This window comes from Hemiscyllium ocellatum, chromosome 8, assembly GCF_020745735.1.
Source record: "Hemiscyllium ocellatum isolate sHemOce1 chromosome 8, sHemOce1.pat.X.cur, whole genome shotgun sequence".
Lineage (NCBI taxonomy): Eukaryota > Metazoa > Chordata > Chondrichthyes > Orectolobiformes > Hemiscylliidae > Hemiscyllium > Hemiscyllium ocellatum.
Genome location: NC_083408.1, coordinates 71,735,361 through 71,747,975, shown reverse-complemented (window position 1 = coordinate 71,747,975; position 12,615 = coordinate 71,735,361). Strand labels below are relative to the sequence as shown.

General features: G+C 40.3%; 1 protein-coding gene across 1 annotated transcript in view; it reads right to left on the bottom strand.

Annotated features, from left to right (window-relative positions):
• The window catches only part of trim9 (tripartite motif containing 9), an 84,632-nt gene that overhangs the window by 36,736 nt on the left and 35,281 nt on the right, over positions 1 to 12,615 (bottom strand). The window contains exons 2-3 of the mRNA XM_060828967.1: positions 12,127 to 12,222; positions 7,652 to 7,774 (exon numbers count right to left, since the gene is read on the bottom strand). Of these exons, the coding sequence (XP_060684950.1) occupies positions 7,652 to 7,774; positions 12,127 to 12,222 (219 nt within the window). The remainder of the gene's footprint in view (positions 1 to 7,651; positions 7,775 to 12,126; positions 12,223 to 12,615) is intronic.

Sequence of the window (12,615 nt, the reverse complement as noted above, 5' to 3'; positions counted from 1 at the left end):
ATCAGAGGACCTGCTCATGAGTCAGCCCCTTGCGGCATGAACCGGTCCAGGCAGCAGATGGTTGAGGGGTTACTCGGTCTAACAGCCTGCCCCTCTTTGTTGTCATTATGTACAAGTCTGGGCATCACAAAATCACAGAAGTCTCACAAAAGGAGCCCATTTGAACCTTTGTATTCTTCAAAAGAGCATTATTACTCAGTGCCAATCACCTCCTTTATCTACATACCTTTGCACATTCTTTTTTATCCAAATAATCATTCAATGACCTCTTGAATGTCTCAGTTGTACGTACACTTACACACAGTGCATTCTGTCCCCCAATTACTTGTTGAGTGAATCTGGTGGGTGTTTTCATATCACCCTTGCCTCTTGCAAATCACTTCATATCTATGCCCTCTTATTCTTATTTCATTCACAGATAGGAACCGTTTCTCCATAGCTGCTCTCGCATATCTCTGTTTAGTTTTTTTAGCTCTATCCTTATAACTGAAGTTTCTCATCCTTGGAAATGTTCTTGTAGCATGTTAGGAGAGGTCTGAGGTCTGGCATGGTAGAGAAGGAGATGGGAAGGGATGATTATGGTAGTTGTTTCACACAAGGGTCAGAATGACTTTTTTTTTGAGACAATGTAAACTTGGTCAGGATGACTACTGTGAATGGCCAGGTGTAATGTCATGCTGAAAAATACTCCAGTAGCTGTAGATTTCCTTGAAGCACTTGGATTTCCTTGTATTGGTGGCAAAGAGCTATCCTCTCAAGCCACACAACAGAACAGAATCATATAAAGCACATACCAGTGGGGGACAAAGAGAGGTACTTGAAACTAATCTCTGAGGGCATAACCTGCAGTTTTGGGGACAGGATATCAAGAGTGAAGCATCCCAATATTACGGCTGTGTGCTTTCACTTACTGTTCTCAAAGATTCCTGAAAATGGAATGCTCAAAGTGAATTGGCCAAATCCAGAACATTGTTCAATGGAAAGAGACAGAAAGGGTGGAACAGTAAGCAAGCAGAAATTGATGCAGATGTAAAATAGGGTCAGATACTACAAGTGCTTGACAATCAATTTTCCTCTTTCCACCCCCACTGGCAAATGTTTCTGATTAACTTCCATAGCTAAATTTTCTTGAAATAGATCTTTAGCCTGTTGCAAGAGGCGATGCCAATCTGTATCAAGCATGGCTGAACAGGCGGCTCTCCCATTCTTCCCACCTGCCACAGACATACTGGAAGGAATTATAATTTAATAGTCAACCTGTTTATCCACTTTCTATAGCCATCAAATCCTGGAAAGGGACTTGAAGCTTCTAACTCAGAGGAAAACACTACCACTGTGCCACAAGACTTCCTTATCCTACATACTAGCAGAGAGTAAAAGCTTAACTAAATCTTTCTTAATTCGAAAGATTGATTTATTTCACAAGTGAGAAGTTTGAGTTTTGGATTAAGCAATCTGGGAATGTGTTAGTTTTTTCCTCTGAAAATTCCAGCAGTTAATTGGAGCAAAGATACGTTAACCAATATTTCCCTCTGCAGATGCAACTTCAATTGTTAAGAATTGTCGATTCACAAATGAAAATGTGGTAGTCTTCTGGAATGATTTCATGAATTGGAACAAGATAACTTTTATGCATCATTCCCTGCTATTCTGGAGACAACATCAGACTTACACCAGAAATAGTTGCCCTCCACTACACTTAGCAATGCCATCATTTTTCATATCCAAGTCTAATGGGGATATGTAAGTAAGTCTTAAAAATCTGCATTTAAAATGGAGAGGAAAAATGTACATCTTTACTTCATTGTAGTAACAACTTTCTGTAAGTTAACGAAACCAGATGATGATAATGAATCATAATGTTCAAAAATTCAGATACTCACTTGCATAAGACATCAACTTTCAACAAATGGGAATTTTTGTTTACCTTGTGTGCACTTTTTTCTTGATTCAAATATCCAATTTAGCAATAAATTATGAGTTTATGTTGGGCACCAAAATGCATTTGTCTAAACCTGTAATGATTTCATTGCACTGCATAAGTAATTCTTATTTGCTTATACTTTTTAGAAAGCAAAAATTGTAGCAAAGAGAGTTTTGTAATCGTGTCCAATTTTTATGACAATTCTGGGACAGTTCCTAAATTGGAGAAAGGTCATCCCTGATGAAAACTGGCCTGTAACCAGTGGAGTGCCGCAAGGATCGGTGCTGGGTCCTCTACTTTTTGTCATTTACATAAATGATTTAGATACGAGCATAAGAGGTACAAGTTAGTAAGTTTGCAGATGACACCAAAATTGGAGGTGTAGTGGACAGAGAACAGGGTTACCTCAGTTTATAACAGGATCTGGACCAAATTGGCCAATAGGCTGAGAAGTGGCAGATGGAGTTTAATTCAGATGTATGCGAGGTGCTGCATTTTGGGAAAGCAAATCTTAGCAGGACTTATAGACTTAATGGTAAGGTCCTAGGGAGTGTTGCTGAACAAAGAGACCTTGGAATGCAGGTTCATAGCTCCTTGAAAGTGGAGTCGCAGGTAGATAGGATAATGAAGGCGGCGTTTGGTATGCTTTCCTTTATTGGTCAGAGTATTGAGAACAGGAGTTGGGAGGTCATGTTGTGGCTGTACAGGACATTGGTTAGGCCACTGTTGGAATATTATGTGCAATTCTGGTCTCCTTCCTGTCGGAAAGATGTTGTGAAACTTGAATGGGTTCAGAAAAGATTCACAAGGATGTTGCCAGGGTTGGAGGATCTGAGCTACAGGGAGAGATTGAACAGGCTAGGGCTGTTTTCCCTGGAGCATCTGAGGCTGAGGGGTGACCTTATAGAGGTTTACAAAATTATTAGGGGCATGGATAGGATAAATAGACAAAGACTTTTGCCCTGGGGTCGGGGAGTCCAGAACTAGAGGGCATAGGTTTAGGGTGAGAGGGGAAAGATATAAAAGAGACCTTAGGGGCAACTTTTTCACGCAGAGAGTGGTACGTGTATGGAATGAGCTACCAGGGAATATGGTGGAGGCTGGTACAATTGCAACATTTAAGAGGCATTTGGATGTGTATATGAATAGGAAGGATTTGGAGGGATATGGGCCAGGTGCTGGCAGATGGGACTAGATTGGGTTGGGATATCTGGTCAGCATGGACGGGTTGGACTGAAGGGTCTGTTTCCATGCTGTACATCTCTATCTATATTGACATTCCCCGCAAGCTTCCAACAGGAAAAAAAATTGCTGTCACAAATTAGGTCAGGTTCTACCAAGCACAACTAATGTGACAGGTCTGCAGATTTCTATTTATATATGGGTCTCTGAACACCACTTCCAGTAAAGATATCACGAACAGAAATTAGCCTGTGTGAGAAGAAAGCAATCAATCAACCTGTAGAAATAAAGTGGGGAAAATCAATTATGTTGACTTTTTAACAAATCATTTGGAAAATCTATTCAGAGATGGAATGTTTCATTGTGTGGAACATATAAAGGCAAGGACTATCACACATCAGTGGTGTTTAAGTGAACTGTGTTACAACCTGTAAAGTCACATTTCAGAAACAACATTTCCACTTATTGTGTTACTGGATTAGCGACTTCTTACACGACTGGATATAAAGTTGAAATTATGGGTTCAATTTCTTCCTGATTACAAAGTAGATTTGTGTGTCCTGTGATTTGGGCTTGCTATATCACTACCCATAGAACATAGAACAATACAGCGCAGAACAGGCCCTTCAGCCCTTGATGTTGCGCTGACCTGTGAACTAATCAACCCCTACACTATCCCATCATCATCCATGTGCTTATCCAAGGATTGTTTAAAATCACCCTAATATGGCTGAGTTAACTACATTGGCAAGTAGGGCATTTCACGTCCTTGCCACTCTCTGAGTAAAGAACCTGTCTCTGACATCTGTCTTAAATCTATCACCCCTCAGTTTGTAGTTATGCCCCCTCATACAAGTTGACATCATCATCCCAGGAAAAAAACTTCCACTGTCTACCCTAGCTAATCCTCTGATCATCTTGTATGTCTCTATCAAACCCCACCTTAGCCTCCTTCTTTCCAATGAGAACAGACCCAAGATTCTCAGCCTTTCCTCATAAGACTTTCCCTCCAGACCAGGCAACATCCTGGTAAATCTCCTCTGCACCTTTTCCAAAGCTTCCAAATCCTTCCTGTAATGGGGCGACCAGAACTGTACACAATAGTGTGGCCGCACCAGCGTTTTGTATAGTTGCAGCATGACATTGCAGCTCCGGAAACCAATCCCTCTACCAATGAAACCTAATATACCATATGCCTTCTTAACAGCACTATCATTCTGAGTGGCAACTTTCAGGGATCTATGTACATGGTGGTACGGTGGCTCAGTGATTAACACAGCTACCTCATAGCACGAAGGACCCTGGTTCGATTCCAGCCTCAGCTGATTGTCTGTGTGGTGTTTGCTCTAGTTTCCTCCCACAATCTAAAGAAGGTAGGTGCATTAGTCAGGGGTAATTATAGGGTAGGAGAATGGGTCTGGGTGATTACTCTTCAGAGGGCTGAAGGGCCTGTTTCCATACAGTAGGGAATCTAATCTTTGTGGTTAGCATGGCGGCCTCACAGCACCAGAGACCCGGGTTCAATTCCCACCTCAGGCGACTGACTGTGTGGAGTTTGCACATTTTCCCAGTGTCTACGTGGGTTTCCTCCAGGTGCTCCAGTTTCCTCCCACAGTCCAAAATGTGCAGGTTAGGTGAATTAGCCATGCTAAATTGCTTGTAGTGTTAGGTGTAGGGGAATGGGTCTGGGTGGGTTGCGCTTCAGGAGGTCGGTGTGGACTTGTTGGGCCAAAGGGCCTGTTTTCACGCTGTAAGTAATCTAATCCCTCTGCACATCCACACCACCAAGAATCTTTCCATTGACCCAGTACTCTACCTTCCTGTTATTCTTCCCAAAGTGAATCACCTCACATTTAGCTGCATCGAACTCCATTTTCCACCTCTCAGCCCAACTCTGCAGTTTATCCAAGTTCCCCTGCAACCTGTAACATTCTCCCACACTGTCCATTACTCCACCGACTTTAGGTTAGATTAGATTAGATTAGATTCCCCACAATGTGGAAACAGGCCCTTCAGCCCAACAAGTCCACACCAACCCTCCGAAGAGCAATCCACCCAGACCCATTCCCCTACATTTACCCCTGCCTAATGTACCTAACACTATGGGCAATTTAGCATGGGCAATTTAACATGGCCAATTCACCTAACCTGCATACCTTCGTGATTGTGGGAGGAAACCGAAGCACCCAGAGGAAACCCACGCAGACATGGACAGATTGTGCAAACTCTACACAGACAGTTGCCCAAGGCAGGAATTGAACCTGGTACTGTGAGGCAACAGTGCTAACCACTGGTGTCATCTGCAAATTTATTAACCCATCCACCTATGCCTGCGTCTAAGTCATTTACAAAAATGACAAACAGCAATGGTCCCAAAATAGATCCTTGTGGGCATTCCACTAGTAACCGTACTCCAGGCTGAATATTTTCCATCAACCATTACTCACTGCCTTCTTTCAGAAAGCCAGTTTCTAATCCAAACTGTTAAATCACCCTCAATCCCATGCCTCTGCATCTTCTCCAACAGCCTACCATGTGGAACCTTATCAGAGGTTTTACTGAAGTAGATGTACACCACGTCAACTGCCCTACCCTCATCTACATGCTTCGTCACCTTCTCAAAAAACTCAATGAGGTTTGTGAGACATGACCTACACTTGACGAAGCCATGTTTACTATCTGAAATCAAATTGCCACTTGCTAGATGATAATAAATCCTATCTTTTATAATCCTTTCCAAAACCTTTCTGACAACAGAAGAAAGACTCACTGGTCTATAAGTACCTGAGTTATCTCTACTGCCCTTCTTGAATAAGGGCACAACATTTGCAATCTTCCAGTCCTCTGGTACTAAACCTGTAGACAATGACGACTCAAATATCAAAGCCAAAGGCTCTGCTATCTCCTTCCTAGCTTCCCAGAGAATCCCCTGACAAATCCCATCTGGCCCAGGGGACTTGTCTACTTTCACTCCTTCTAGAATTGATAACACCTCTTTGTAACTAACATCGATCCTTTCTAGTCTAATATCTCATATCTCATTCTTCTCCTCTACAATACTCTCCTTTTCCTGAATGAAAACCGATGAGAAATGTTCATTTAGCACCTCTCCGATCTCCACAGGGTCCACACTCAACTTCCCACTTCTGTCTTTGATTGGCCCTATTCCTACCCTAGTCATCCTTTTATTCCTCACATACCGAGAAGTCATTAATAAATAATGTGAATGATTCTAACACAGATCCTTGAGGGACACCACTGGTCATATTCTGCCAATTTGAGTACATACCCATTATCTCCACTTTCTATTTCCTGCCACTCAACAAATTTCCCAGTCATACTAGTAATTTAACTGTAATTCTGTGGGTATCTAGCTTATCGAATGCTTTCTGGAAGTCCATATAAACAAGATCTGTAGACCCTGTCTGCTACTTCAAATACCTCTTCAAGTGATTCAAAGAGGTTTGTCAGGTATGATCTACCTATCACGAATCCATGTTGGTTCTCCATGATTAACTGAACATTTTCAAGATGTTCAGGTACTTCATCTATGATTATAGATTCCAACAGTTACTCCACCACAAATCTATTGGACTGGGGGGGACAACATTAAAAATCACACAACCCCAGGTTATAGACCAACTGGTTAATGTGGAGGTATGAGCTTTCGTAGCTCCTTCATCAGGTGGTTGTAGATCATAAGACAGAACTTATCGCAAAAGATTAGTGTCAAGCAACTGAAATGATATGTTGAACAAACCTGGATTGTTAAGTCTTTAATCTTTTAGAATGGGTGGCATTAATATGTAAATGGGTTGTATTAATATATTCGTTAATATGTAAATCCCAAAACTTCTTTTAAGTCACTTCTTGAGATAACTTAAGGTTTTATAACAAGAAATGACATCTCAGCTCAGACACTGCATTAAAGGTGTGAGGTCAGAGTCTGTCTGTATCTTTTTTTTAAAAGATTGTAACATTTGCAATTCTCCAGTCCTCTGAAGCCACTTGAGTGAATACTGTGAAATTATTGTCTATGTCTCTACAATTTCCACTCACTTCTCTCAGTTTTCTCAGGTGCATATCATCCAGTTCTGGATTTCTATGACCTGTGCAGAACTTTCTACTTCTCGGTGCTAAATATTAATCTAGTGCTTCAACTTACACTCCCACCTCAAATTGTAAATCCTTTTGCTAGTCCATAACTGGTCTTGGTCGACCACATTTTTGTCATTTATATACTTAACTAAAACATGGACATGCAAAATTTATTCAATTGTATGGAAATTGCCCACTACAATATCTAAGGATAATGGTCTGATGCCTAGTGGCACTAAGTGAGATTATCAATGCTCACTGTTATTATGGACTTCAATCAAATAGCAATCGTGGAAATGACTCAATATAGTAATGTATAGAAGGATGTGCAGTTGTGGTATTTTGCTACTAAACATGGAAGAAAAAGATATCCAATCATTACTATATTGTGCAAGAATTAATTGGACAACACTAAGTTCAGACCACTGCAGAAAACTCAGAACTAACCTTAAGTTTATGTTCGTGTTCTTTGGTCACCCGTGAAAGTAACTGTCCCTTCCTTCTGTTCAAAGCTTCAATGAGGGCATCACACTGGGCAACAAGACAAGCTTCAAACTCAACACTGTTTTCCTGTATACAATAAAGAAATACAAACTGATGGAATCAGGCAAAGATAAACAAAGCATAACAGAGGCCTACTGGAAAAACATTCATAGCAGAATCAAGCTAAAATCCTTCACTACCCAAAACCGAACAAATCCCAAATTAATACCGTGTTGCAGAAGTGGAAGATCTGAAACAAAAACAAATAGATAAAGTTACACCAACACTTCCAGTTTCCACTTCTTTGGAAGGTGTCAATAATGGAGCCCCAATGAGGTGCTGCACCGCATCTTGCAGATGCTACAAACTGCTGCTGTGTGTTGTTGATGAAGAGTGTGAAGGTAGTGGTGTGGTGCCAATCAAGCAGGCTGCTTTGGCTTGGACACTGTCGAACTTCTTGAGTTGTTGCAGCAACACCTACTCAGACAAGTGGAGAGTATTCCATCACACTCCTGATGTGTGCCTTGTAGATGAAGCATGAGTGTGGAGGAAACAAGAGTCATATCTCATAATTTTTCAGTAATTAGATAACTTACAGTATGGAAACAGGCCCTTCAGCCCACCCAGACCCATTCTCCTACGTTTACCCCTTCACCTAACACTATGGGCAATTTAGCATGGCCAATTCACCTAACCTGCACATTTTTGGACTGAGAGAGGAAACCCACGCAGACACGGGGAGAATGTGCAAACTTCACACAGACAGTTGCCTGAGGCGGGAATTGAACCTGGGTCTCTGGTGCTGTAAGCCTGTGGTGCTGGTGGGTCTCTAGTGCCACAGTGCCATCCACAGTTTATATTGTCAGTGTGCAGCTTCATTACTTCTGCAAAGCTGACAGTAATGTTTGGACCCTGACTTGGAAAAATTGAATTTTAGGTGCTGCAGTTAGTGATTCATACTTCTCCATTGGGTGTCCAGCTAAAACCCTTATAAACTGCAGTAAAATAGAAATCACTGAACAGAGGAGAACTTATGCTTTTATAATATTAACTCTCAATGGAAAGTTATACAACAAAGCTGCTTTTCAAATGGACATTAAGTTCATGAGCACTGCTGAATATCCTTATTATACTCGAAAAAAGCTGAAAATGTGTTGCTGGAAAAGCACAGCAGGTCAGGCAGCATCCAAGGAGCAGGAGAATCGACGTTTCGGGCATGAGCCCTTCTTCATAAGAAGGGCTCATGCCCGAAACGTCGATTCTCCTGCTCCTTGGATGCTGCCTGACCTGCTGCGCTTTTCCAGCAACACATTTTCAGCTCTGATCTCCAGCATCTGCAGTCCTCACTTTCTCTTCTTTGGACTGAAAAAAACTCAAGATTTAAAAATCTACATTAAATAAAATGAAGTTTATGAAAACATTGCCTCTATCTTCAGTCCCAGGAAATACCCTGATCATTTATTTTATCTCTTGTAAAAATTTAATTAGAAGGTAAGAACCAATCAGGACATTTTACTATTTGGTTCGCTGCTGATTGGTGAAGTATCCTGCTTGGTCGTCAGAAACCTGGAGCTCCCCCTGTCATTGCACCAGACTCAAACCAATATTGAACAGAAGGAAAGATATAGATCATAGAATAAAAGGAACAGTAGCAATATGGAAACAACATTGTTGAGGGATAGGAATTATGATTGGATATTTTTTGGGCTGAAGGACTCTGAAATACAGTGTCTAGAAGTGTATCAGATCCTGTTTAATTGAAGCATTCGTAGAGTAGCGGGGGTTTTAGATGACTGTTTAAATAGAAGCAATATTCTGAGGTACAGGGAAAAGGCAGGACACTGGAATTAGGTCCTGTAAATAAGAAGGACCAATTAGAAAACAGAGACAGAGAAAGATTGCTAGAATATTTAGGGCCAATTTCTTAAAAGTCGGTAGTGAATATAGTAGCCTCAATGTCGGACATGAGTTGAGGCCATAAAACCCAAATAATTATTTTTGAAGATAGATTTTCTAATACAAAATCCAGACCTAATTATATCTACAGTGAGTACAGCCTCAGTGGATCACAAGTCCCAGTTAGGAAATTAAAATCTAAAAGGATTTTGTTTTCCTTGGAGAAAACCTTCACTAAAACTGAATTCTGGGTAGATTAGTCAGAAATTTCACAAAGTAATTGTTATCCAGCTGGTACCAAGCAGTATAGACTTGATAGGCTGAAGGGCCTCTGTATTATATGATTCTATGATACATATCATGTGTGATTTATGGAAGGAGAAAGTGAGTATTACAGATGCTGGAGATCAGAGTCGAGAGTGTGGTGTTGGAAAAGCAAAGCAAGTCAGGCAGCTTTGGAGGAGCAGGAGAGTTGACGTTTCGGGCAAAAGCCCTTCATCAGGAAGAATGTATGAAAGCAATGAACGCTGACACTTCGTTAATGCACACATCTCAGACAGAGTTTGTTGAATGTCTCAGCAATATTCTTCCTGCAGTGACCTAAAAGGAACAGGAATTCTGAGTAATAAAGACATTTAAACCGAAATAAAAATATTGACAAAAGTCCATGCTTTGTGCTGTTTTTACTGACTCTCTGCTTTGATCCAGTGCAGTAAATATCTGTTTCAACTTTCAACTGCTGTTGAATGAATACACCAGTTTCCGACTACAAAGCAAGGCTGGGACAAGCTACAATACGTAATTTGTAAAAAAAGAGGATGGATAATGAGAAGCTTGGAGGTGGGGTGTGCCCAGGCATAAGTAACATTAGGAGGAAAGAGAAGGAAAAAAAAAGTAGAAATGACATTGAAAAGCAAACAAGCATAAAAGTCATGAGATTACATATGTTCTAGAATTCAAATGGCCTGAAAACTAGGCTGAAGTTGTACATATCCACTGGAGACCGTTGGAAGGGAGAACGCTGGTATTATGATGGTGGGTAGATTTCAGAAGGGAAGCCTGATGTCTTCCTACTGCCATAGTATGTATCAAGAGGTGAAAACTACAGATGGGTTTTAAAAATTCATTTGTGGGATGTGGGTGTGACTGGCTGGCTAGCATTTATCGCCTGTCGCTAGCTGCCCTTGACAAAGTAGTGGAAAGATGCTTTCTTAAACTGTTGCAGTCCACTTGCTGTGGGCTGACTCTCAGTGCCCTCAGGGAGGGAATTCCACGATTTTGACCGAGTGACAGTGAAGGAACAGCAATATATTTCCAAATCAGGATGGTGAGTAGCGTGGAAGGGAATTGAAGATGGTGGTTTCCCATATCTGCTGCCCTTGACCTTTTGATGAAAGTGGTCCTGAGTTTCAAAGATGCTGTTTGAGGATCATATAGGCCATAAGTTAACCAGCCTTTCAATGGGTTTTTAAAAATGTTAGAACACCATCTACTATATGGAGAGACTACAAGTCACGTCAAGGCTAGCTCACAACATCTTTCTGAGGACAGGTTCCTTTCTAGAGACTCCCCATCTAGTGGAGGGGTTCCTTGATATCAATGGGCATGTCCGCAGCACCAGCACTACCACTGGAAGGTTCATCCCTTTAATTGTCAGCCTATTTGCTTGGTCCTGACATTTTAAAATAAACTTCTTATTGGCCCCTTCAGTATGCCTTCACATCTCAGCAGCAAGCACCTCTACTGGTAGTCCTGCTGGCCTAGATTCAGGCCACCAGCCTTAAGTGGACAAAAAAAACCAAGCAGAGGCCTCTTAATTTACTACTTTAGGTAAAATCCCCTCTATGTCCTGTGATTCAGTTGCACACTGCCACCTGTATTTGGTATCAACAATAAGACCAACAGTGGGTCAGTAAAACTAAGACCAATGCTTCTGTGGACACCAATGCCGCCAGATCTGAATACTTTCAGCATTGTCTCTTTTATTATTTCATATTTCCAGCACCTGCATTTATTTTGTTTTTGAATTCACCTCGATTATTAATTAGAATTTCAGAACATTAGGATAGAAAACCAGAGTCTGGTTTCAAAGTTCTTTAATGGGAATTCTAGCATTACTTCAAAAGATTTCCAGAAGTATGAAAAACTTAGCCTGAGTGACAATACAATGAATTTTCAGCAGCCAAACCAGAGTATTTCTTTTTCCATAAGAAAAGATCTCAGCCCGAGTGGTTTAATAAACCATAACAGAAAACAGCGAATGCATCTAAGAATGAATATTATTCTTGAAATGCACCATGTATATTTTGAGTTTCTTTTGTTTATTATCTCCTAACCAGAAATAGAGTAGCTTTTGCAGTTCCCTTACGGTTTACAATAACAAAACAAACATTCTGTATTTACTTCTTAGATATTAAATACATTAAAGATAATTGAGCAAATATCTGAAGTAATACATGAAGTAATAAAAAAAAGATAATCTATATGAAAGTGAGTTTAATCACAGGCAAATCAAATAGTAATTCAGACCATAAGACTTATACCTGGATTTGCTGCACCATACTCCTTAGCAATGACAAGAACTCTTTGGCATCCTTTGCCTTCTCTGACAACCCATTCAATGCTTGAGAAAGCTGATTCTAAAATCAAGCATAAAAATCAGCATAAGCAAATGAATTATTTTTAAAAACAAAACATAACAGCCAAAATAAACTGACTATACAGCACTCTTAATAACCTAACTGATATATAATTTTAAATAAATCTGAAATATGATGCTGAAGTTTACTTTGTTAGATTTTATATACTGCAAAGCAACTATTTCTATTTTTAAAACAAACATCAGAAGTTTCTTTCAAGTATTTTAAATAAAGTTTATTTTTGTACTATAAAGCCAAAATATATATTTTTAAAATTCTTTAGTCTTCAGAAATTGTATTATTGATTTAAGGTGAAAGTTAAGCCTATTTCGTGTCTGCAAACATACTTAAACAACCATTAAATATCTATGAGGCTCCTTCACCCATTTGATT